The sequence below is a fragment of the Idiotropiscis lumnitzeri genome, chromosome 15 (genome assembly GCF_059441095.1).
Source record: "Idiotropiscis lumnitzeri isolate Australia: NSW breed Sydney's pygmy pipehorse chromosome 15, RoL_Ilum_1.0, whole genome shotgun sequence".
In the NCBI taxonomy this organism is placed as follows: domain Eukaryota; kingdom Metazoa; phylum Chordata; class Actinopteri; order Syngnathiformes; family Syngnathidae; genus Idiotropiscis; species Idiotropiscis lumnitzeri.
Genome location: NC_142405.1, coordinates 4,587,237 through 4,610,787, shown reverse-complemented (window position 1 = coordinate 4,610,787; position 23,551 = coordinate 4,587,237). Strand labels below are relative to the sequence as shown.

Here is a 23,551-nt window from a genome sequence, read left to right as displayed (position 1 = left end):
TGTTATGGTTTAAATGACCAATTGGAAGCTTTGTAAATTCTGATGTGATTGAAATGATTAAAACACCACTATTTTGACGGAATTATTTAATGACAAAAATATTTGTGGAAAAACAGCTAAATGAACGCAACAAATATTACCCAACTCTATCGAAACACCGGGTCATCTGAGCACAAACAGCTTAGGACACAAACTTTTTTTAAACAGTTTTATTAATGAAATCAGGAGAATTTAGAATCTGAGCTTCTGGAAGAACCACTTGTTCTTACCCGTCTTGTACCTGCAAAACAAAAATGTACTCAATTACGTTTATGAAACTTTCCAAGTCAAAACTTTGCGGTGGGGAAGCTCACCTCTCTTCAAACTTAACCTTGGCCTCACGTCTGGCTTTGGACTTCAAACCGGGATCCCTGAAGACATCCTTGTTGACTACAGTTTTGTCAAGGGGGATGTCCACGGAGTATCTACGCAATAAAAAACATTATAAACCTCCAAATATGCATCAAAACCATGCAAAGCATTTTTCACACAGGTCAACCAAAGGAGCCACCGGTGCGGCCAAAGTACCAACCTGGTGGGCATGAGGTGGTTGTAGTTGAAGACCTTGACGAAAGCCTTGATCTTGGACCTCTTGGCGATCTTCTTCTTGCCCATAGTGGCAGTCACCTTGCGGGGGTAGCGGTCAATGCCGGCCACCAGAGCGTGGCTGTAAGGCCGGTCTGCCGTGCCGTCGTCGATATTCTGATTCACACCGGACAGAAACCAGCACAGACGCGGGTCATGTAAGAAGCTTTTCAAATGGAATTACAGTGGTCCCTTGTGATACGAGTTGCATTTGTTCCGTGAATATCCTTAAATAATTTTTCCACATTCAAACGAATGTGGTTTGCTGCTTTAAGAATAGATTTGGCCCTCTACATAATACAATAATGTTAACAATTAACGTTTTTAAGCACAAGCCCCCCAATCAAAACTCTGCTGTTCTCGTTGTGAGCACCTTAGCCACCTGGGGGCGGTATAATACAGACATATACACACAAAGAAGAGTTTCACAACAGACTCAGTAAGCTTCATTACTCTCAGGCAAAATATATGGCTGCATATGTTTCCCTAGTGTTTGTGATCAAATATCTGTTGTGTAAAGATCGTAAGAACGAGAAAATACTTATTGCCTCTTACAAAAAAAAGAAATAGCCCATGCATGTCAGCACAACCCTCGTTTTTCTTAAAACCGATGTCTTGTCCTTTCCATTGAGTGTGTCTTCAAATGGGTAAAACGTTTGTTTACTTCACTTGTGTTTTTTTTACAATGGCTGCTGATGTGACTTGACCTGATGGAGCTTTTGTGTGTCTTTCTTTACCTTCACGATGACAGCTTTGCGACCGGCGTAGCGTCCAGCGAGCACCATCACCACCTTTCCAGGTTTCATAAACTTGCCCATTTCTGCACGGACAACAAGAAAACATCAGCTACGATTCACCACAACATTATAAGAAGTAAGTAATGACGGAACGCAGCTTCAAACGATGTCATTTCTGGCTACGTTAGCTTCGGCGTGGCTAACGAGTATAAACATGACTCCCATGCCGCGTTGATTACGTGTAACGTGCCATAAAAATAACGGGGAAACGTTTTATAAGCGGTCGGATCCCAAATGTATCTATTTAATGATAAGCAAACAAGTGTCAAGTAGCACAAGTGTGGTTCAACATAAGAAGGCTGCCATGTTGGAATCAACGCCACAGAATCTAAACGCAGCCAACAATGCTCATTTAAAGAACTTATCAGACGTGTATTTGCAGACATTACAACCGTGATACGCGTATTGAAGTGTCTACTTAATGATCGATACAATAATATAGTTTGATACGCCAAATTGGACGCGATGTTTGAAGATTATCACGAAGAAACCGGACTCACTGGAACTGTATCTATGGCCTCCGCTGGTAGGAAAGGAAGTGGAGGAGGTTTATGCGAACTTTGACCCGCTCGTGAGTAACGTCACTTCCGGAAATAATTCGCTTGGTTTGTACGTAGCCATTTGTTGATGGCTTTTGCATTATTTTATGCTTTGATTGTTTTTATGGTATACGGTTGCATATATATCATTGTATTTATATATGTATATATATATGTTTCGTTTTGTTTATTCTTTATGCCAAACTGACCCGTGGCGTCACCTCCGGAATCATCTTCATTTAGTTTATTGTGAGATAGCAAATGTAGCCTTTCTTTTTGAGATTGTAAAATATGCAAGGAAAAAAAACAAGGAATCCCCCAAACAGCTCAGTACTTTGTCACATGTAATCTGCTCTCGACGACGACCCTGCATAAAACATGACAGGAAAGCAAAATCACTTGTGATATTAGTGATTTGGATAAAGAAACGAATAAAACATAAATAGCTTCATATTAATGATTGGGCCTGTCATCTCTTTTTGTAAGTCTTCTGATATGGTACTATTAAAAAAAAGAGTAACAAAACAGCATGGCAAAAACAACACTTGATACTACTTTTGTACTCCAATTTGTTGCTGGCGTCAATGTTGGCACTTTGAAACATACTCCACACGTGTAGGTAGCACTTTAATAGCAACTATGGTGTTTACATTCAAGGAGAGGATATTTGCCACAACCAATATTGTGTTCCTACAATCATCACATAAAACATTTTGAAATGAAACAAGAAAAGCAGCAAAGTCAGTCACTGTTCAAGCGCCTTATTTTTGGATTGTCAGCCATTCTGGTGAAGAAATTTCTGTATTGGACCTGTTTTTTTCTTTCTTAGCAGGGGAGTGTTGAGGAAAATCAGAAAGTTTTTACGTGGTGGGTAAATGTTTGTGTTTGTGTTGCATTTACAAAAAGGAAATCTAATTAACCAGCTCAATTGTAATTAAGCCTAAAAAAAATAATGTATATACAGCATGTAAAATCCTTTATTTTAATAAGATTTTCATGTTTCAATTAGATCATTTATTTATAATTAACCACTCATTTAATTAAATTAATGTAAACTTGTTAAATGATAAACAAATCTACTAAGTGCTTTAGTTGTATTTTTTTAGAATAAATCTACTTTGTACACCGCCCACATTAATCATATTTGTAAAGTATATATAAATTAAATTTTCTAATTGTCCTTATTAAACTTACATCATCTGTAAATTTTCATTTAAATAATTTATCCTGTTTCTATGTATTATATATGTAATTAATTTAATTAAAATTAACTGATTACTGAATGTAGGATTTGAAGAAGAAAATGTGTCCTCCGGTTTTACTGTTTACAATACAATTTATATGAACAAAATTATAATTAACCAATTATTTGATCAAATGAATACAACATTGTTAAATGATAAACTGTCATTTTTACAACTAAACAATTATATAACAAAGAGACACTAATTTAAAAAATAAAACAAATAAAAAATAAATACATTTTAAGTAACATATTTTAGGAAAAACAAATGTCAAAAGGCAACAACTATTTGGGGATCCGAGTATAATGTAAATGTTGCCTGGGCCGGATGTGAGCCGCGGGCCAAAATATTTTGCACACCCCTGCGATATCGCCTTCCTGAATGATTGCGTTCGGCGTGGTCAGAAAGCGTCCTTGATGTTCTTGAGCTGCCGCACGGCCAGGTCGACGGGCAGGTCGAACTTGAGGTGGCTGATGCGTCCCAAGATGCGCAGGGCGCCCTCGAAGCCGGTCTGCGCCATGTAGCTCCACGCCAGGTAGTGCGGGTGCACCAACGTGCCCGCCTTGCACAGCAGGTTGAGCCACGACACCAGCCGCTGCTCGTTGAGCGCCATGCACACCAGCGCCTTGAACTCCGTGTCGGGGCCTCGCTTGTAGCGTCCGTGCTCCTTCAGAACCGTGTGGATGGCCCACAGGAGGGACTGCTTGGGGGTGACGGTAACCGGACCGCCTCCGACTGGCAGGCTGAAGGACTGCGAGAGCTGGCGAGCGGGCGATTCTGCGAAGGCCTTGCCGTTTTTGGAGTGATAGTACTTGACAAAGAGCTCCCACGGGTGTATGGTTTGGGGGCCGGCGGTCCGGTGGGGCAGCAAGCACGAGATGGGCGCCAGGACCAGGCTCACGGTTTGGGACGGCGACACCAGGCCGTGAGCCAGCAAGTCTTTGAGAACCAAGGCCAGCTCCTTGCGTACGCACGCCGTCAACTCGTCACGCGGTCCCAGAGCAGAGTTCCCGGTGCAGTTGACCACGTGGTCCGGCCCGAGCTGGCGGCGCGAGCCCAGAACGCGAACCTTGTCCACGGTTGCCTCCAGACGGCGGAGGAGAGGCCCATAGTCACGCTGCATCGAGTCCTGGGGCCACACCCCCGACGACGCCTGGCCGGCCGAGCAGCCGAACTGGCTGGCGGCGAAAATCTGCAGCACGGCCAGAGCCTTCTGGATCAGCTGCAGGCCCGTCTCGCGCATCCTCTGCGCCTGCTCCGGGTCCGCTGTGGATATAAAACACAAGCAGCCAATATGAATCCATTAATGGTATCTGGCGGCATCCATTTTGATTTTTACATGCGTGGAAACTCGAAAACTCGTAATTGAGTTACTGAGACACAATGGAGAAGCATTGTTAAGTCAGTCACAACTACTATTTCCTGGTGCAGAACAGTCTATGATTCCCAAGGCGACTCACCAGTCCTCGTCCCTCTGGGCGATCTGGCCTTGGCGGAGGCCGCCAGGGGCTGATGACTGTGTGTGCCGTCACACAAGAGAGGGTTGCCCACCTCATCTATGACGGAAAACAAAACAACACATTGAGTCCACAAAAGTGACAAAATGTTGCAAACTGCAAGTCCAAGCGCATACCCTGGATGAAGTTGATGAACATCTCCAGGTCTCTAATCTGCGTCTTGAGCTGCTCCACCAGCTGCTCCTTCACCCGTGCCGGATTGACGATCTGCGCGATGGCGGCGTCCACGCGCCGACGCAGCTCCTCAGGCGACAGGTTGCCGATGTCCTCGTTCAGGTTGACGTCCAACTTCTTGATCAGCTCGTCGATGATGACCTGACGATTGTGGCGAGGTTACAAACGGCAAAAATCAAGTTGGCATGCTCTGGCTACTACATTGACGATCGGAAAATGGTGTTGTCCGAGGTCACGATTTCAATCGACGGTGTGTCATCAATTACCCGCCCCCTACTATTGTCGGCAGGGCTAAGTCGTTATTCCCCACAAGATTACTGTAGCACGTAGCCGACGGCATTCTGACCTTCTGCCGCTCCATGACAACAGACTGCGGAAGCGAGTCGTAGCTGCCCTCCTGGTAGGCGAAGTGCTCCAGGTCGTCCAGCTGTGTCTTGAGCTGGACGATGAGATCTTTTTGCTTTTCCCGCTGAGCCTCCAGTCGCTCCCGCTTCTCCCGCTCGCTCTGGAACGCAAATCGTACGCTTGATTGATTGGAACGTCGTAATATGCAGAAAGACATCATGGCAAATGCCATAGACGGGCTAACAAATTGCATCTTTGTGTCTGTGGCATTTAAAAGACAAACGGTGCAGCAACACATGTAGAAAGACAATATGACAAGAGTAAATGGTATACATCAGTCAGATTTTAACACTATTATTTTTTGTCTCAGAGCCTTCATAATATTAGGAACAGCTCTCAGTAAGATGTCATGCAGTTACCACAGGCACAATAATAAACACATTGTTAAATGAATACCTCTCTGACGATCAAAAGGGAGCATTATCACCTTTTGCAAAATAGTTTTAGTTGCATGTGAGCATTTGTTCGTGAAAAAACAAAACACAAACGAATGTTGGGAAATTCCAAGTTAAAATGTAGACAAACGTGTTGTCCAACTCACCAGGTCCTCCTGCAGGTGAAGCATGTGTGAGGATGACAAATATAGACATGAAGAACAGGAAGTAAACACTGGCTGAGTACATATCAGCCTTTATCAAATAAGACAAGCATCAGCTGCAGACATTTTTTTATGACATTAATCCTGCCTGGGGCTGAGAGTCAGGAAGGGGATATTTTAGTTGTTTTCAACGCACATTTTTTCTCTTTTGCTGTTACGATATTCCATTTCTTAAAGACACCATGTCTGGATCAGATCATTTCAGGAGTTAACGTCACGTTTTAGAACAAAACTTACATTTGTTGTAAAACATCTTTTCCGTCGATGTGATTGGATGGTTGGAAGCTCTTTAACCAAAACATCCCACTGGATTGCAATGGTATGATGTGATGTGCACACCAGCATCGTGGTCCTCGTTTTATTTAGCTTTTTCTTTCCGGACTACTTATCAGTATTTAACTTGCAAAAAAAAAAATGTTCAATGACTGTTCTTCCCAGCTTTTTCTCTATTCAGGGTTTGTGTTTGTGCATGAAATTCAGAGACAGGTTTTCAAGGACTGACTTGCCATTTCCCTCCAGGATAGGCACCTGGTATTTCCAGTTGGTCTCCCACCCCGAGGCCTAAAACTGCTTATATTAGGATATCAGACGAGATCAAACAATTCATTGTAGGTTTAATTTGAATTGTAAACGAATTGTGCAACAGCGCATCTCATCCTGGGGAAGTAAACGACCCTCTTGACAACAAACAAAACGTTCTGTCTTCGTCCTCTCACCGTGTTGTGGAGGCGCTGGGCATCCCGGGGCCCGCAGCCGACCACATGCGGACATCCACGGAAGGCGAACTCCTCCAGCTCGGAGAGCATCTTCTCCTTCTCGTCGCTCTGCGCGTGCACGATCTGCTTAAGTCGGAACTGCACCTGGGCGAAGTGCGATGTGAGGGCGAGCAGCGACGAGTTGAGCAAATCCTGCTCCTCCTGCAGCTTCCTCAGTCGCCCCGTCATTTCCTCGTCGACGTCGCCTCCGCCGACCGAGGCTCTGCGCCTCGACTGTCCGTCGCTCGCGCGCTCCTCCTCGGGATTGGCCACAGCGCCCACCGGTGCCCAGCGCTCGCCGGCGCCGGCCAGCGCGGCCTCGCTATCAGATGCTGAAAGCTCCTCCGTAGACATAGTGGACGGAGGCACCGCTTAATAACAACCCTCACTCGGTTTAGAAGGTTTTAGTTGACTAACTCGTTGAAAAAAACAGCCGATCACCGTTATAGAGACAGGTGTATCGCCATCTTGATGCAAAATGAATCATACGTCAGAGAGAGACGCGTCAGCCAATCACAGGATATCCGGAAGTACGGGTGACGTGTGTCAAAGCCGAGATGCGTTAGCCAATCACAGCTACCCGGAAGTTTAGCATTTTTTAGGGAGTTTAGCAGTTGAATGACGAATAGCACCGTGGTAAAGCGAAATGAAATGTTCGTAAATGGTAGAATTCAGAAGGGGCAAACATGAACAGGCTAAATGTATTTGTCGCCGTTTGTTGCTTGTTAGCTAGATGAACTGCGTCGGACCGTGTAACCGATGAACTTTATACATTGAGATCACTGAGCCACCTCCCGTGAACAATTTAACTCGATTTTAATTGTTTTCCACTCCAACATCTTGGGACGACTACATAATTACGTCAGAAGAGTGACGCGTTGCCCATCACTTCGGCATGCCAATACTGCTTGCAACCACTTGGGGGCGTTCTTGCACGGTACCTTGGATTTATGTTTACTTCGTCCTCGATTTGGGGTTTCATCGTTTCCTTTTTATAAGTAAAAACAAGTGCAGTGACATAAAAAGGCAGCTTGAGCTTCACGATGCCTCTTTTATTAGCATACTGCAATTAGAACAAATACTACAATTTAGTGAACAGTGGTTTGACATTGGTGTGTTGTAGGCATTATTTAGTGAAAAAGTACAAATTAAACAGGTCTCTACACTGTTTCACACAACGTTGAGCAGCTACTTTTTGTTGCGTTCATTGTGCAACATGAGCCAGGGAAGGTCATTGTTAAAGGTGCACTGGCCGCCCGCGGTGCACCTGTATCCAGCCTTACAGCAGTGCTTCATGTCACTGCAGCACACCGCCTGTGAGAAAAGGACAAAAAATTAGCAGAACGGAAATATGCTGCTTCATGAGTGTTCCAACCAGTGTTGGGCAAACATTTGGGGTCAAAGGCCACATCGGACTGATGGGCCAGGTCATTGGTAGAAAGTTGATTGCAAGAAAATTTTTGAAGAATAAAAAAATTGTCATGTTTTAATGTTATTGTTTGTTTTTTTAAGAATTTAATCAAATTAATTTTCAAATGAAAGGTTCAATTATATGTAAAACTATTTACATTTTTTTCTTTTTATTTGTAGATTATTTAATACGACAACGATCGTACATTAGCAAAAGGACAGCATCCCCAGTCCGTGGACGAAATCCTGCAGCAAGTCTGCCCGTCATTGCAGTGGCTCTGGTCGTCGCACAGCACGATTCCCGGCTTCACGGCGGCGACGAGGGTCCGCGATGAGAGCGCAGAAGACGTGCTCGCCGCAAGTTTACGGTACCACGGGACCGCCACCGGCCCTTTCACACATTTGGATTTCTGCTCATCGCACTTGAAGTCCTTAGGGCAGCAATGGTTGCCATCGGGACAGCACACAGCCTGTCAAAGAGGTAGTGAGACTTAAGTCGGACGTAACTCTCGCTTCTGCTTTCACAAGCAGCCGTGTTGCTAAAATCAAAATGCTAAATCAGGACAAATTGGCTTGGTGCAAACACAGTCAAAGTATGAGACTTTTTTTCTTGGAGTTAGTTCGTTGAGTTACTAAATCTGTGGAAGGAAGAAAAAAAACAAAAAAAACATTGAACTGATCCGGACATTTGGTTGAAACGTGACGAGTGTTTACTAAACCAGAGTCAAGAACAAGTAAGTGGTGTGCAGCATTCACCTGAGGAAGAGGGCAGCATCCCCATGCTCCCGTTTGGGTCTTGCAACAGGTGGAGCTGTCAGCACACATGTGTGTAGCATCACATCTCACTTCCTGTTCCCGATGCCTGGACGCGGCGACCTCTTTCTCCAACCACGGCACCGAGCGCCATTCCAGATCACAGGTCTGAGCGGCCAAGTTGCACGTGTGACCTTGTGGGCAGCAGTGTAGGAAGTCACTGCAGCAAACCGCCTAGGAAGAGAGTCCAAAAGGACAGACTCATAATCGTCATCGCAAAAGCTGCTCGATCTTTCGTTTGTAGCCATCGCGTTACCTGTGGGAGAGGACAGCAGGACCAGCTCCCTTGTGCAGTTTTACAGCAAGTGGTGCCATCTCGGCAATAAGATTTGTCATCACAGGGGACATTATTGGCTGCAAAATAGTTCCAATTAAATGATCTGTCATGTGTACCAAAAACAAACAGGTTCATCATGGTTAATCCCTTCCTGACTTGTAAGACCTGAATGACAACAAGTAACGTCATTTGGCAGCACGCCTCGACGGGATGTGTCCTTTTGTATCGACATAAATGCGACACTAAAATATTTGATATTCTCCACGGAGGAGTTTGGGTTTAAAAAGGTTTTTGCATGACAAACCATTAAGGCTAAGGTCAAAGTTCATGGTCGAAGCGAGGTCAAATTTGCCACCCGAGAGAGAGAGAAAGAGAGAGAGAGAGAGACATGGTGTCTTTATTTATTTTTTTTTTTCCTTCCACAATTGCGCAAGATCACCGAACATGGCTGACCCCGGTCGACGCTACTAGTTCAACAATTCACGCGCACCCTTCCCCTCTCAGCTTTCCAACACACCCAAGCATCGTCAACGTTTTTTTTTTTCAGCGCTGACACAACCGCTCATCTGAATGAGGAAGTCCCCTTGGGCTGAGGGGTGAAAACTGACCTCGCTGCTTCTCCCAGTCGGCCCTCCTCCTGGCAGGAAGCTTGTCCCACATCGGCGTGTCCTCGCCGCCCTCCGGTGAGACGCAGACGGCGCGTTGGACGTCGCACAGGCTGCCCGCGGGGCAGCAGTGCACTTTGTCTTGGCAGCACACGGCCTGTTTGGGCAAGCCTTTTGTTTGCAAGTTGGCATTTTTGGAGATATATACGTTGTGACTTCCATATCACCATGAGTGACAGTGTGTCGAAACCAATTGTCTTTTTTTATTTAATTTTTTTTGTACGCTACGGCACTTGGTTGCAGCTGTTTTGAAGTGCTCTGAAATGATTGAGTTGAGGCATAAAAGTGCCAGAGCTAGCAGACGGCCAAAAGAATCTTTGATGTCTTTAGCCGTCAATGGCAGTAAATGAGTTAAACGCTAGCGATATAAACTTTTTTTTTTTTTATGAACACTTTGATGACTTTTTGAAGTTTAATACTGTCCCTGACACTCGCCACTTATTCACCATCTATTTATCTGAATGCGCATATCTGCAGCGGCTGCATCAACATGCACTACGGACACGGCAATCTCCCGCAACTTTTCTTTTGAAGCAGACACCCTAACCAACGTAACGTCACCGATATCGAAGCAGTACGGCGATGGTACCTTCGGCAGAGGGCAGCAGCCCCAGGTGCCCTGCGGGGTCTCGCAACAGGTGCTGCCATTAGGGCACTCGGAAATCCTGTCGCCGCACAACACCACAGACTCTGCGCAAGATGCAACATACGTCAACATGAAGGCAACTTTCTACGATGTTTCGATGCTAAAAGAGTGGTTTTAGAAAAACTGAAAAAAAACAAACCACCTGCTTTGAAGCACCACAAGCTGTCGGCACTGCAGCGGTGACCCTCCCGACAACAACGCTTCCCGTCAGCGCAGGTCAGTCCCTGGAAATAAATTCCATTATCACTCCTTTTGTTTCAAATGTGATTGCACTCTGTGACTCTATGATTTCTGCGTATTCATTCCATTACATGCAATTTAAAATTATTGAAATGAAACTACAAGGACAAGTCCGTTTATGAGAAGTCACAGTTCATGAAAATGAATTATGACAAAAAATTAATTCCAAAAGTTTTAATTTTTTGAGGAAAACAGTCCTACTTTGTGAAAACGACACCAATGTTAAATTGTATATGACATAAGAAAACTCCTAATTTAAGTGGGTTGCAAAGTCCCGCAATGTATTATTATTATTATTATTAGCTGTCATTTTAATATCATCCAAAAAGATCCACATTTAGAAGGCCATCACTGTGTTCTGCTTTATCTTTGCAGCTGAACCCTCATTCAGATGAAAGGACCTCTTGCAAGAATAAGCTGCTATTAAAGATAAAACGTTCAAAAAACAACACCCATTTAAGAATTATTTAAAAAAAAAAATGTGCAGCAGAATTAACTTTCACTTCCCATTTTGAGCAATGTCAACATGTCCTTTGCAACTTATCCCTACATGAAGAAACTTTGCAGTTTATTACAACATAACAAAAGTGAAATCGACCATTTGATTTTGTGACTGTGCTTTTCGGGGTGACGTTGCGAATGTGTCCTCTCACCTGGTCGGAGGGGCCACACCGGAAGCTGCTGGTGGCTTCTTGACACGACCCACCAGATGGGCCCTCGAACAGAAACAGCATCGCCCAGCAGAACACAACCTGCCTCGACATCTGAAATTGGGGTTCATGATCACAGTCATAGATCCTCTCAACAATTATGGATCCTATTCCCGATATTAGATCGAGTTACATGAATGCAGATCTCACCTTGAGTGTGCAGCAGCGTACAGTGCCAAAGTGACTTCCTACTGTACAAAGTGTTGCTTTGGACACGCCCATTTGCGAGCAAAGTGGGACGTTGCCGTCTCATTTGCTTTTTTTGGTGATCCCATGAAACAAGAATACTTTAAATGTGTATGTGTGTATAGCCCATTAACAGTAATTGTGGTTTTCATAAAAAGGAGCAAAACAAACAACATCGTTACCCCCTTAAAATAACGACCTAAGTTCTATTCAAACAATTATTGTTTTAAACATCGCCTCAGGATGCTGGCCACCTCCTGCTAAAATCGGATTCCTCCTTAAAGAGACCATTCGATTGTACCACTGAAGTGACATTCTTAATAAATGTAATATAATCCAAATTTGCTTCAGTTCTTCCTGTTTTCCAGGGGAGGAAATGAAAAAAATACTTAGCCACTATTTTGGGAAGGAGACTATATTTGAAACAATTTCGTAGCATGGGCCTTTTTTAATTTGTTTCACCCTTACTCAGTGAAATTCCGACTGTTTCAAAGTTTTCAAACCGTATCTTATTAATTGAGTTGTTTACATGCTTAGCTTGCAGCGCGTTCTTCCTCCATTCGGGGGCGACAGAGCAACGTGAAAATGCGGCCATTTTAGCGCTGATGTGTATATAATGCGGATCAATCCGCGCTGCGTCCTTTCCACGTAACGAAATAACACAACACTTTACAGATCGTCAAATACGTTTTAGTGGTTCAAACACAATGGATGAGGGCAGTTGACAGTACCTGTGCGACTGCGAGAAAAATAATCTTTAAGTAGCATGGGTGAAGCAATTTGTCGAAGAGGCGTAAAGCTCCAATTAAAATAGAACTTCACGGTGAGTAGAAAGTGTGGATGCTAACTGGCTCGCTGGCTAGGCCGTCAACGCTCGATAGTTTCGCTAGCTTACTAGCTACTTGCTAGCTCGAAATGGTGTTCCAAGTCAAAATATTCGATTCCTTGCGATTATCTTTAATATTATGTTATGACACCTCGCTAAATAAACTTGATAAAACGTGCCTTAAAGGTTCAATGAATTGGTCGTGTTGTCTCCGCGACGAAGAGGACACAAATCAGTTTTCGCCTGGCAACCTCACCGTAACGCCTATGTTGCTTTGAGCTTTCATTTAGCTCATTTTTTTTTACAAAATAAATGAAAAAAAAATTCGGACTAAATGACGCCCCTGCTGTCATGGCGTTTAATTTGAGACGTGGTGCATTCTGTCGCAATGGGTGAAGGTGACCATGCGTTCGACTTCGACCAATGGGAGCCTATTCTGTTTGGTTGTTTTTTTTAACACATTCCTTTATACTTGACTACAAGGTTATACCTAATCAAACGACAATAATTAGTGTGCGAAAATGTTCTATTTTCCCCTTTCCTTGTAAAGTAAGCAAATGGTAATGGAATTATTGAAATCAAGGTCTACTTAACTTGAATTTGCTTTTTTTTGTCCTGATAGCAAACTAGAAAAAAAGGCTACCAAGGAAAAATCAATAGCGGCTTGCGACGACTTGCTTTGTGTCAAAAGTTCATCACGTGGAAAAATGGGAAAGCATGTCTTTTAACTTGTTCAGGGCAAATGAATGAAAAACAAAATGGAAATGATTCCACTTTTGCTGTCTGTTAGCGGTGAATGAATTCAAATGAATCAATAATTTGATGAATGGCCCAGCACTAATGTTGCTAGGTTAAGTGGCGTGCTCTTTGCCAGTCTGCCTGCGGTCACATAACGATATTGGACTTCTGCACAGCATTGATAAGCTATCGCCAGAAGCCCATTAAGCAACTCCGCCTTGGCTTTTGTGTGTGCGCGCCCAACTCGGGTTGGGTTACAGTAACACGCATTAACAATTCAACAAATGACAATTTTTAACCATGTTTGTGTTGCCACGGCAACAATTCAAATTAGCGGTTCTCAAACGGGGACTAAGCTCCGAACCCTAATAGAAAAATTTCGTAGTTATTACCATGTCATTAGCATAACAGCAACATTTTGGGGAGAAGAAAACCATGATCTGGAATTGAGAATCCACGCAGAAATAAAAGAAAAAAACCCACCATATTTATTTAAATTGTGACAGTTAATAATAACTTGCCTAACAATGTGTACCTCTCAGTGCCATAGGAATAAAAAAGTTGCCAATTTTTAAGAGAAAATGTTCCTATAAGTTACAATTTGTTTTCCTTGAGAAAAGGTTGTATTGCTATGAGGATAAAGTCCTATTTTTCCCAATAAAGCAATTTGTCGTCTTTACAAGACAAAACGGAATTTTTATTTATTGATTTATTAATTTAAAGTGATGTCTGATTTCGGTAGCTCACACTCATATCAGACCTTTAGCAATATTTGTCCAAAAGGTAAGGTAGTAATGGAACCCGTTTGAGAAGCACTGCTTTTGCGAGCGCCAAGCAACTTTGCGACTGCAACGCTTCGCTTGCCTCATAACAGTCGTGGAGGCTCGCGGTTGAGCTCGCTCTGGACGGAGGGGGTCAGTAAACGCCTCTGTGGCGTTCACTGTTCTGTGTTTGGGGCGACAGGTGGGCACGATGGCGGAGCGGGCCGCCGGTGGCGCGTCGGCCGCCATCTCTCCAGTGCAGCAGATGCTGGCCTCTGGCACTGGAGCCCTCCTCACGTCCGTTTTTGGTGAGAGATTTGAGAGAGAAAAAAATGCCCAGTTGTACCTTGACTTACAAGTGCCCTCACACTAATTTATTTATTTATTTTTTTTGCTTTTTGTTGTAAGCCAAAATTTGACATGCAAGCGAGCTTCAGATACGCTGTGCTGGAGGGATTTGTAAAAAAAAGTTGCTGCAATGCTCTCTCATCTGTTTAGTGAAATGGACAGTTGAACACAAATACAAAATGACAACACTCACAAGGAGTTGCTGTGAGCTACGATTCACACAAACAAAACAGCCAGCCCAATGTATGAACATTTCAGATGGGAAAATTGATTTGCACTAAAAATAGTGTTCCCCGCACGCAACTTTAAAAAAAAAAAAAAAAAAAAAAAAAAAAAAGCTTGTAATTGCCAAAAGATGCCACTAGATGGCTACAAAGCAGAGCCGCATCTCACAAATATGCGAGGGAACGTTGTAAATTGATCTGGGAACGACTGAAACTCGTAAGTCAAGGTACCACTGCCCGTGTTTGTGTGACCGATGACAATTGGAGGCTCGTCGCTGATTGTTGAAACTGTTTGCAGTCACGCCTCTGGATGTGGTGAAGATCAGGCTGCAGGCCCAGCAGAGCCCCCTCCATCAAGGTAGCCGCCATCGTCGTCGTCGACTGTGGTGTTCATATGGTCGCTCTCGTCTCGCATAACAAGCTGTCGGCCGGATGTCGTTTGATTCAGATTTTAACATCCACACGCTCTTTTGCTTCTGCTCTCTTTCCAAAGCTGTAACAAGCGATGCTGCTTCCTGGGCCGGTGTCACCCACCCCTCCAAGTGTGAGTACCGGACGCCCGCCCGCTGCATGCACTTCTCAATATGGCCTTGCACCCTTCATAACACGTCGTGTCTGTTGCCGCGTCGCAATCACATCTGGAATGGGACAAATGTTCACTAATAATTGACATGCTTCAGACTGCTTTTGTCAGACATGTTGGCCAACCTCGTCCACCCACGTCCGTGTCGTAACACTCTCTGTTTTTCTCGCTCTTTCGCCCGCCCAGGGAGGTGCTTTGTGTATTGTAATGGCTTGATGGATCACATCTACGTGTGTCAGAATCGAAGCAACTGCAGCAGCTGGTACAAGCCACAAACGCATTTCAGCGGAACCCTGGTGAGTTCATAGCAAACCTCAAAATGGGGTTTGAAATTCCATATAGACGGCGGCGAATAATCAAAATGAGTGCGTCATGAAGCAACAACGGCATGCTTTAGGATGTATGCAATTGTTCATTTTCACTTTTGACTGCGCAAGATGTATCATGAAACGTAAATTTAAAAAAAGCACCAAAAAATAATTCTAAAAATTCAACCTAACCGCAATGCCAAGAGTCCCCCATGATGGCGTCAAAGTACTACTTGTATCGCTGGTGGGCCTCTCAGCGAATAACAGAAAAAAAGTTTCCCTGTACAAAATGTTATTCAAGTAAGTTTGTGAGTGACTCTTGTGTTTGCGTGGCAGGATGCTTTTGTGAAAATCTCTCGCCATGAAGGACTCAAGTCTCTGTGGAGCGGACTCCCACCCACGCTGTCAGTAACTCGCCCCGCAGACGTGGCTCTGCAGTACGACCAAAAGTGCTCTAACAGGTCCCGTGTGTGTGTGTTGTGTTCAGCGTCATGGCCGTTCCCGCCACCGTCATCTACTTCACCTGCTATGACCAGCTGCGGGACTTCCTGCGTTTCGGTCTGGGTTTCCACGGCGGCCACATCCCACTCCTGGCCGGGGGTCTCGCCAGATGTAAGCCCGTGAAAATGCACATGGAAAATAATCAGGTGGAACGTGACTTAGTCTGGTTTGTTTAACAGCGTAAGCAGCCATTTTGTTAGGCTAACAAACAATGCTAACGGATAAACATCTGTACGGCTGTGTTTGAAAGCTTTAAGCATCGGAGATTCAAACACAAACGCGCTGCAGCAACACATATAGACAGACAATATAGCAATACTCAGGCATTTATTCTTTATCCTCCGCAAAAAATGACTCATTACTACAGCTTACCGGGTCACTTAGCGGAGTTCTGAAACTTTTTGTTTCTCTTTCTGTGACAATTATACTGCCCCTCGGTGGCCAAATTGCACACACTGAAATGCGGCTCAGTGAATCATGATGCACAAACTGTTTAATTTTTTACTTTCTATATTCACAGGACAAATTCTTCTTGTTCATTTTTTTTTATAAAGTTGCAATTTTTACTGAACCATTGAAATATCTTTAATTTCCTATATTTAGTAAATAACACGAGGAGGGCGACCTTAACAACGGAGGCTTAAATCTGTGTGTGTGTGTGTGTGTTGCAGTGGGCGCGGTGACGGTCATCAGTCCTCTGGAGCTGATCCGGACCAAGATGCAGTCCCGCCGCCTGACGTACGGCGAGTTGCGCGTTTGCATCCGCAGCGCCGTGGCCCAGGGGGGGCTGATGTCGCTGTGGCGCGGCTGGGGGCCCACCGTGCTAAGAGACGTCCCCTTCTCAGGTGAGAACCGCCACGACAGAAGACCTCGTGTACCGCGTTGTGTGTGTGCTCAGTCCAATTTCTCGCTTTGTTTGTGGATGCGCAGCAATTTACTGGTTCAACTACGAGCTGATAAAAGCCCGCCTGTGTCAGCGATCCCAAATCACCCAGTCCAATTTCCCCATCAGCTTCACAGCAGGCGCCGCATCGGGAACGGTGTGTACGCAACGGGCGCTCGCCCTCCATTTTGAATCTGTTGGGGTGAAAAAAATAAACGCTCAATTTGGGACAAGCGCATTAGCAACCACGGTGCTAGTGACTGCCGTCACGATTGTCCAATTGCACGTCTTTGTCAGATCGCCGCCATCTTGACGCTGCCCTTCGACGTGGTGAAGACCCGCAGACAGATCCAGCTGGGAGAGATGGATGCGCTAGGAGGTGCGTAGCCCGCCGCTGGGAATTTAGGCTCAACAACATGATTGCGATCGCCTCATTGCTGTCGCTGGTCCCCGTAGCCGCGTTGAAGAAAACGGCGTCCACGTGGCGCATCATGAGGGACATCTGGAGTGAGGTGGGCTACAGGGGGCTCTTTGCAGGTAGGCGCCGTCGTCTCGGTCACATTCGTTCATATTTCAACGATGTGGCCATGGAATCATCTATTAAAACAAAATGGATTCCAAAGTGAAACTAACGTGTGTTGGTTTTCAGGTTTCATGCCCAGGGTGATCAAAGTGGCGCCAGCGTGTGCCGTCATGATCAGCACCTATGAGTTCGGGAAGGCCTTCTTCCAGAGAGTCAACCGAGATCGTGAGCCCGTGGCGTCCTGAAGGCACGTCTGGAATAGTTTTTTTTTTTTACGTTCGTCGGATGAAGTTCTTGATCACACTGAGACGGCGTCCTTTTTATATTTTTACGTTTTCAACAATTCCAAGTTTATGTATGTCCTAATCGCGGGTTCACAGTTAGTGTGAGTTCCGAACCACATTCCACGAATTAGGATCCTGTTTTGTATTTCTGGACAAGTCATTGGTGGATGTGCAGTATCGACAACATCCACAATTCATTTCAATAACAGTCAAGAAGCTGAGTTCACGATGCAATGCTTTATGGGAAATCTGTGACGAAAGACTGCATGAGCACAGAAGCATGATCAAGTTGCAGCGGATGCTTTGACATTCAGTCATTCATTCAGCGAGGGCTCCAAAGAAGCCTCTTGGCCTGTATCCAGGGAGTCATTTTTGACTTGAAGTTTTCAATGCAGCACTTCCAAGGTGATCTGAATGCCTTCATACATAAACGGCTACAGCTGAAAAAGGAAAAAGACTCCTGCTCTAAGAATGAATCCTCCTCACAGCATGAAAGAAAGTTTTCAAATCCTTGGAATTTTCCTGACAATATTTGAAAAATTTCTTACAGCACTGTTATAATGTAGAATTATGTTGCCTTAAGGTGGGATTTTTCAATTGTTTCAATTAAATGGTGTCCAAGGTTAATTTTGAGTTGTATTTTATTCTTTCTCTATTCATTAATCATGTGACGTGAATGTAACCAATGACGGAGCAGTGCGCTGAGTTCCGAGCGTTGTTGTTGCCACGAAGCTAAACAGCGACCTGTGGTGGCCATTATGTGTAAATACGCCTTGGTCAAAAATGGCGAAGGCGGGTCTTGTGAAGTCGTCAGGTCGCGTTGCATCTCGCGATAGTTACGTCACCTTATAAGCAACAGTGCGCGCTTGGCAAAGCCTCTTTTCAATCGGATCGGAGACAAAATGGTGAGTGATCTCGTCACCTAGGAATGGCAATCCGTCACACATCTTTGCCATCTGGCCCTTTAGTCTCTTTTCCAAGCTATACGCTGTTTTTATTCACTTTTTACTGTTATGTTAGGGTGAACTTTCTGGCCACGCGAATAATAATTTTGAAAAAAATGCGAAACGTCTTGACTCATCGTGGCCTAAAATGGCTGCTTGTACTCCAAGCTGTCCTATTTAATAGGTTGACAACATGTGCATTTTTGGCAATGCATATTACTATGCAAGTACTCATGTACTTTGTTGTCTTAATTTTGACAGCGCAACCAATGTAGTTAACTCTAAGCAAGCTAACATCGTGGTCCATCGATAGCCTGTTAGCCGCTAATGCAGCTCAGTAGAAATGAATGAAAATGTGTGTCCCCCTCCTCGATATTTCGTAGTCCCACCGCAAGTTTTCGGCCCCGCGCCACGGCTCCCTGGGCTTCTTGCCTCGCAAGAGGAGTCGCCGTCACCGGGGTAAGGCCAAGAGCTTCCCCAAGGACGACCCGACCAAGCCCGTCCACCTGACTGCCTTTCTGGGCTACAAGGCCGGCATGACTCACATCGTCCGCGAGGTGGACAGACCTGGATCAAGTGAGTTGATCATCTTTCAGAAATGATTATAGTGTCTATGATGAGACTCTCGACGGGCGGACAGAATGGGCTCAAACTCCCTTGGTGATTGTCGAGTACTGAGCGCACTAATTCAGACTGATAGGTTTGATCGTCCTATTGTACCAAGGTTGAAGGTTAACTTGTTTGCATTTATGTGCAGAGGTCAACAAGAAAGAGGTAGTGGAGGCCGTCACCATTGTGGAGACTCCTCCCATGATTGTGGTTGGTGTGGTGGGCTATGTGAGCACCCCTCGCGGACTGCGCTCTTTCAAGACCGTTTTTGCTGAGCACATGAGTGACGAGTGCAAGAGGCGCTTCTACAAGAACTGGTGAGATTATATCCCATCACTTCAGAGCAGTGGTTCTCAACTGATGTCACCCTGCGACTCTCATCCATTTTTTTTTTTAACTGGCATAATCCCAATTAAACATGCTGCCTTTTTTGGTCTGTTTTATGAATAAAATGCATTTTCATTTCTGAAGTGAGGTGAGAAACATAACTCATCCTTCAGGACCCTCCAGTTGAGAAGCACTGCCTGAGAATTTTCAAAGCAGATGTTAGTCGGCCAGTGGAGATGTTTTTTTTTTTTTTTCTCACTGAGTGAATCTAACAATTACGGTGGCCCCTGGTGCCAGCTCCTCTCAGGTGCCCCACGCCCTGATGAGCTCCGGGCTCCTCTGGCCGGTGGAAAGTTCTGCTTAGAAGCTGCGCCATGAGCCGAAATCCCCTTGTTGGCTGGTGCCGCCCCCTCCTCGATCAGGGCGACCAGTCCGGCGCTGCGTTCTTCCTCTGACCCTGCATGGTCATGAAGGGCCTGTCGCCAACCATGTTGTGCCCGCTCGCAGGTACAAGTCCAAGAAGAAGGCCTTCACCAAGTACAGCAAGAAGTGGCAGGATGTGGAGGGCAAGAAGCAGCTGGAGAAGGACTTTGCCGCCATGAAGAAGTACTGCCAAGTCATTCGCATCATCGCTCACACGCAGGTGCGTTTAGAAACGGGTTGTAGGACGCGCCTTTTGCTTGCTTTTACCGACACTGCCTTACTTGCCAACAAGCTTGTGGCTAACGCGATAGTTTAAACTTTAAATACAAATGTGCCTGTGGGAGCATATATTTACTCGTATCACAACAAGCATCACATTAAAATGTGACAATACTGTAAGCCAGGTTTTCTTTATCCTCCTCAAAGAACCACTATTACTTGAATTCCCATTTTAATGGACAAAGATTTGAGTTAAGAGCATGGCGAATTCAATTCTTATCACAGCGTGCAAAAAGTGCACAAGTGTTGGCAAGTAGGCTCGTGTCTGTGCCGTCAGTGACGAGACCACGGAATTCCTGCGTCAGGCATGGCGCCTGATGATTCCAGTGAGGATACCTTCCTGCTGCCTTCCTTCTGAGACTCCGCCTCCCACAAGCGGCCGCTGCTCGCGCTCCTTCAAACGAGCCACCTCGCTGATCCGTCTCGTCTTGTTTTGTCACCAGATGCGTCTGCTGCCTCTGAAGCAGAAGAAGTCGCACTTGATGGAGGTGCAGCTTAACGGCGGCTCCGTCGCCAAGAAGGTGGACTGGGCCCGCGAGAAGCTGGAGCAGGCCGTGCCTGTGTCCAACGTCTTCACTCAGGATGAGATGATTGACGTCATCGGGGTCACCAAGGGACATGGATACAAAGGTGCTACCATTAGCGTAATAAGTCCAAAAAGAATTTTCGACATACTGGCCATTAACTCATTCAATCCATTAGACGTATATTTACATTTTCAAAATTGTCGTCCCTGCCTCCCAAAGACGTATTTATACGTCATAGCCTTTTTTTTTTTTTGCGTCATAGCTCCATGTTTTTATCTTTAGAACACAATATTCTGCAGGCCTTAAAAACAGAAAAAAAAACCACTGTGATTTAGGTGTTTCCTCTCGTGAAAATGGCTGGGAATAAATGAGTTAAAGTTTAAAAAAAAAAATTAAAGATTGATTTGTAGTCAGATTTTAAAATGTAGTGCTTGCATGCATGAATTGAACCACAAATAAAAAATCTATATAGTTGTGGGACAAATGAGTGACAGCAAAAGGACTTGAAGAATACCAAGACTTGTTTTGACGTGATTTCACTTTTGTCTGTGTCCAGGTGTGACCAGCCGTTGGCACACCAAGAAATTGCCTCGCAAGACCCATCGTGGTCTGCGCAAAGTGGCCTGCATTGGTGCCTGGCATCCCGCTCGCGTGGCCTTCTCTGTGGCCCGCGCCGGTCAGAAAGGTTATCACCATCGGACCGAGATCAACAAGAAGGTAGGCCGGCTTCAAGTTGAGAGTTAGGAAATGCCATTTCGACGCTTATGTGACACCCGTTTTGGCTTTTCAAGATCTACAAGATCGGTCAGGGCTACCACCAGAAGGACGGCAAGCTGGTGAAGAACAACGCCTCCACAGATTACGATCTGTCCAACAAGAGCATCAACCCACTGGTCAGTCCTCGCAGGCTCACATGAAACTTATTAACCCCCCCCCCAGAAAATGTCTCAAATGTATTTCCTTTGATTAGGGTGGATTTGTCCACTATGGAGAAGTCACCAACGACTTTGTCATGGTGAAAGGATGCGTGATTGGAACCAAGAAGAGAGTTCTCACCTTACGCAAGGTCAGTTGGCTCTGTGCGACTGAATTTTTGTCTTTTGGCATCTTATAAAACGTCCAGCAAATGTTGAGCAGTTGATGCACAAATAGAAACCTCTTTATCTTTTTCCCCTTCTTTGTAGTCTCTGCTGGTCCAGACAAACCGTCGCGCTTTGGAGAAAATTGACCTGAAGTTCATCGACACCACATCCAAATTTGGTCACGGCCGCTTCCAGACGATGGAAGAGAAGAAGGCCTTCATGGTGAGATGCCATTTTTGTACTTTTATTTATCAGTCCGCCACGTGCACTGTTCGTAACCTGGTTCAGCTGCCCGTGTGAACTCGGGTTCCATTCCAGTGCCACATTGAGCTCCCGTGAAGCAGGGGGGTAGCGCCCCCTTTGTGCTCGCTCCCCGTTCACTCTCTGGAAACACACACATAATCTCAAACTGTAGAAATGCTCACGCGCTGTTCACTGATGACGAGCTGAAGTTAACCAAGCGCGTTTTGTCTGTCTTCAGGGACCACTCAAGAAGGACCGCCTCATCAAGGAGGAGACGGCTTAAAGTCTGCCAGCTCTGTTCTGTCTTTTATGTCTGCAGAGTTTAATAAAAAAAAAAAGTATGCAAAATAAAAGTGTGATGTGTTATTTGGCGCAAGTGTACAACTGGCTTGTAGAGAAGTGAAGCAGCTTGAATGGGTCAGATTTGTTTGGTTACCAGAAAGAAATGTGATTCAGTGTTCCTTTTTGTACTGTTAAGTTGGCTTTATATTTTCAGAGAACTTCGCCAAATGTAGAAATTCCTTTTTTTTTTTTTTCAAATATTGAATTAACTGCTTTAGGCAAAGATGATAATTGGGGAGGTTTAAGATTATATTTTTAAAGGAAGTGTACCATGAGTGAAAGCTTCAACCAACTGAAGCCATTCAAAGGAAAACCGAATGGATCTATAAAACATGCTGTCATGTCAATGTTAAACATCGTTTGCTTTCGAGTATAACGATGCAAATATCCGCTGTAGATGCTTGTGCTGCTGCTTGCTGCCACTGCAGATATTTGCAGCCCTGCATTGTGGCATCAGTATTCCAAACCCGTACGTGGACACGCCACTTTCCTGTGCGATGACACAAGAGCTGCCACCCCCCCCACACACACACCCAACGTCATTTTCTTGCATCTTTGTACACTTCACGTTTCAGCCAGTAGAGGGCGTGCTAACGTAATGAACCAGTTGCGTCACTCCACAGCGCAAGTGTTCGGTTTTCATTCGTAAGAGCGACGTGAAACAACGAATGCCCTCTACAACTTTTTGAATTTCCACGTACACTCACGCTTGGATTTGAAAACGTAATTCTTTTAAACTCCCAACCCTATATTGAAATCACGAGCCTTGCTAATAAAGTTATGATTTTATTCAAATGTAAGTTTAAGTTTTTGCCACGCTTTGTGTGTGCTTGTCTATGCGTGCGCCACAGATTTTTTTCATCGTTCAACTCCAGCTGACCCAACGACAAGAAGAACAACCCCGGGTGAAAGCACAGTCAGCGTAAACAGCCTGCATCCACACACACGTGCAGAAATGTCTGAGCCTGCACAATGATGACATGCACAAACACAAACATGGCATAACAGCCACCCGCCCGCTTGCATTTTATGTGTACGTGGTCCTGTTTGGGGGGGCGGTGACAAACAACCGACACCCCCCCACCCTCAAGCTCCCATGGGTGCCGAACGCTGCCCGTTTTCAACATGTCCGCTAAAGTCGCACAAAGGTCAGTAGTCAATTTCATCTCATCTTATATAAGCAGACGTGTCTTTGT

General features: G+C 45.0%; 5 protein-coding genes, 1 long non-coding RNA gene and 2 other non-coding genes across 10 annotated transcripts; 5 read left to right on the top strand and 3 right to left on the bottom strand.

The window, feature by feature from the left end:
- Window positions 1-69: 69 nt before the first annotated feature.
- Window positions 70-2,004, bottom strand: rpl27 (ribosomal protein L27). Its single transcript, XM_088316154.1, has 5 exons — window positions 1,922-2,004; window positions 1,362-1,444; window positions 572-741; window positions 354-464; window positions 70-280 (listed from the first exon to the last, which is right to left on the bottom strand). The coding sequence occupies exons 2-5, from the start codon at window positions 1,440-1,442 to the stop codon at window positions 232-234; spliced, it is 411 nt and encodes a 136-aa protein (XP_088172280.1). The 5' UTR covers window positions 1,443-1,444; window positions 1,922-2,004; the 3' UTR covers window positions 70-231.
- LOC148322364 (uncharacterized) lies at window positions 1,309-10,713 on the top strand. The gene is made up of 3 exons (XR_015846591.1): window positions 1,309-1,497; window positions 8,244-8,431; window positions 9,701-10,713. It is a non-coding gene; the product is annotated as an uncharacterized LOC148322364 (long non-coding RNA).
- Window positions 2,575-7,181, bottom strand: rundc1 (RUN domain containing 1). Its single transcript, XM_088316149.1, has 5 exons — window positions 6,615-7,181; window positions 5,242-5,400; window positions 4,838-5,036; window positions 4,665-4,760; window positions 2,575-4,470 (listed from the first exon to the last, which is right to left on the bottom strand). The coding sequence occupies exons 1-5, from the start codon at window positions 7,005-7,007 to the stop codon at window positions 3,605-3,607; spliced, it is 1,713 nt and encodes a 570-aa protein (XP_088172275.1). The 5' UTR covers window positions 7,008-7,181; the 3' UTR covers window positions 2,575-3,604.
- grna (granulin a) lies at window positions 7,685-11,757 on the bottom strand. 2 transcript variants are annotated; one of them, XM_088316150.1, is made up of 9 exons: window positions 11,548-11,757; window positions 11,358-11,468; window positions 10,607-10,688; window positions 10,408-10,508; window positions 9,762-9,915; window positions 9,133-9,230; window positions 8,820-9,050; window positions 8,270-8,533; window positions 7,685-7,967 (listed from the first exon to the last, which is right to left on the bottom strand). In XM_088316150.1, the coding sequence occupies exons 1-9, from the start codon at window positions 11,665-11,667 to the stop codon at window positions 7,842-7,844; spliced, it is 1,287 nt and encodes a 428-aa protein (XP_088172276.1). In that variant the 5' UTR covers window positions 11,668-11,757; the 3' UTR covers window positions 7,685-7,841. The 2 variants fall into 2 exon arrangements, with proteins under 2 accessions (XP_088172276.1, XP_088172277.1); XM_088316151.1 differs by having other exon boundaries at window positions 11,565-11,757.
- A 495-nt stretch (window positions 11,758-12,252) lies between these two features.
- slc25a39 (solute carrier family 25 member 39) lies at window positions 12,253-17,909 on the top strand. Of its 2 annotated transcripts, XM_088316152.1 has the most exons (12): window positions 12,253-12,423; window positions 14,128-14,233; window positions 14,796-14,855; window positions 14,991-15,041; window positions 15,267-15,376; window positions 15,725-15,792; window positions 15,876-16,000; window positions 16,561-16,734; window positions 16,820-16,929; window positions 17,070-17,151; window positions 17,229-17,309; window positions 17,422-17,909. In XM_088316152.1, exons 2-12 carry the CDS (start codon window positions 14,137-14,139, stop codon window positions 17,538-17,540), a joined length of 1,077 nt encoding a protein of 358 aa, XP_088172278.1. In that variant the 5' UTR covers window positions 12,253-12,423; window positions 14,128-14,136; the 3' UTR covers window positions 17,541-17,909. The 2 variants fall into 2 exon arrangements, with proteins under 2 accessions (XP_088172278.1, XP_088172279.1); XM_088316153.1 differs by lacking the exon at window positions 14,991-15,041.
- Window positions 17,910-18,366: 457 nt separating this feature from the next.
- Window positions 18,367-22,366, top strand: rpl3 (ribosomal protein L3). Its single transcript, XM_088317424.1, has 10 exons — window positions 18,367-18,484; window positions 18,907-19,099; window positions 19,281-19,449; window positions 19,967-20,102; window positions 20,605-20,791; window positions 21,245-21,405; window positions 21,480-21,581; window positions 21,659-21,754; window positions 21,873-21,992; window positions 22,252-22,366. The coding sequence occupies exons 1-10, from the start codon at window positions 18,482-18,484 to the stop codon at window positions 22,294-22,296; spliced, it is 1,212 nt and encodes a 403-aa protein (XP_088173550.1). The 5' UTR covers window positions 18,367-18,481; the 3' UTR covers window positions 22,297-22,366.
- Window positions 20,430-20,526, top strand: LOC148322361 (small nucleolar RNA U83B). The gene has a single exon (XR_015846717.1). It is a non-coding gene; the product is annotated as a small nucleolar RNA U83B (small nucleolar RNA).
- LOC148322360 (small nucleolar RNA SNORA54) lies at window positions 22,034-22,166 on the top strand. The gene has a single exon (XR_015846721.1). It is a non-coding gene; the product is annotated as a small nucleolar RNA SNORA54 (small nucleolar RNA).
- Window positions 22,367-23,551: the final 1,185 nt, after the last annotated feature.

What these genes read in the sequence shown, in the direction of transcription:
- slc25a39 (XM_088316152.1), top strand. Translation starts at nt 14,137, where the DNA reads ATGGCGGAGCGGGCCGCCGGTGGCGCGTCGGCCGCCATCTCTCCAGTG. An exon ending in GCAGAGCCCCCTCCATCAAG is followed by an intron (nt 14,856 to 14,990) that starts GTAGCCGCCATC and finishes CTCTTTCCAAAG; the next exon opens with CTGTAACAAGCGATGCTGCT. An exon ending in CGCATTTCAGCGGAACCCTG is followed by an intron (nt 15,377 to 15,724) that starts GTGAGTTCATAG and finishes TTTGCGTGGCAG; the next exon opens with GATGCTTTTGTGAAAATCTC.
- grna (XM_088316150.1), bottom strand. Translation starts at nt 11,667, where the DNA reads ATGAGACGGCAACGTCCCACTTTGCTCGCAAATGGGCGTGTCCAAAGC. An exon ending in GCTGCTGCCCTCTGCCGAAG is followed by an intron (nt 9,916 to 10,407) that starts GTACCATCGCCG and finishes TTGCCCAAACAG; the next exon opens with GCCGTGTGCTGCCAAGACAA. An exon ending in CGACTGGGAGAAGCAGCGAG is followed by an intron (nt 9,231 to 9,761) that starts GTCAGTTTTCAC and finishes ACTATTTTGCAG; the next exon opens with CCAATAATGTCCCCTGTGAT.
- rpl3 (XM_088317424.1), top strand. An exon ending in GGTGGACAGACCTGGATCAA is followed by an intron (nt 19,100 to 19,280) that starts GTGAGTTGATCA and finishes ATTTATGTGCAG; the next exon opens with AGGTCAACAAGAAAGAGGTA. An exon ending in AAGAGAAGAAGGCCTTCATG is followed by an intron (nt 21,993 to 22,251) that starts GTGAGATGCCAT and finishes GTCTGTCTTCAG; the next exon opens with GGACCACTCAAGAAGGACCG.
- rundc1 (XM_088316149.1), bottom strand. Translation starts at nt 7,007, where the DNA reads ATGTCTACGGAGGAGCTTTCAGCATCTGATAGCGAGGCCGCGCTGGCC. An exon ending in CCCAGCGCCTCCACAACACG is followed by an intron (nt 5,401 to 6,614) that starts GTGAGAGGACGA and finishes TTTGCGTTCCAG; the next exon opens with AGCGAGCGGGAGAAGCGGGA. An exon ending in TTGTCATGGAGCGGCAGAAG is followed by an intron (nt 5,037 to 5,241) that starts GTCAGAATGCCG and finishes CACAATCGTCAG; the next exon opens with GTCATCATCGACGAGCTGAT.
- rpl27 (XM_088316154.1), bottom strand. Translation starts at nt 1,442, where the DNA reads ATGGGCAAGTTTATGAAACCTGGAAAGGTGGTGATGGTGCTCGCTGGA. An exon ending in AACCACCTCATGCCCACCAG is followed by an intron (nt 465 to 571) that starts GTTGGTACTTTG and finishes TTTATTGCGTAG; the next exon opens with ATACTCCGTGGACATCCCCC. An exon ending in AAGGTTAAGTTTGAAGAGAG is followed by an intron (nt 281 to 353) that starts GTGAGCTTCCCC and finishes TTTGTTTTGCAG; the next exon opens with GTACAAGACGGGTAAGAACA.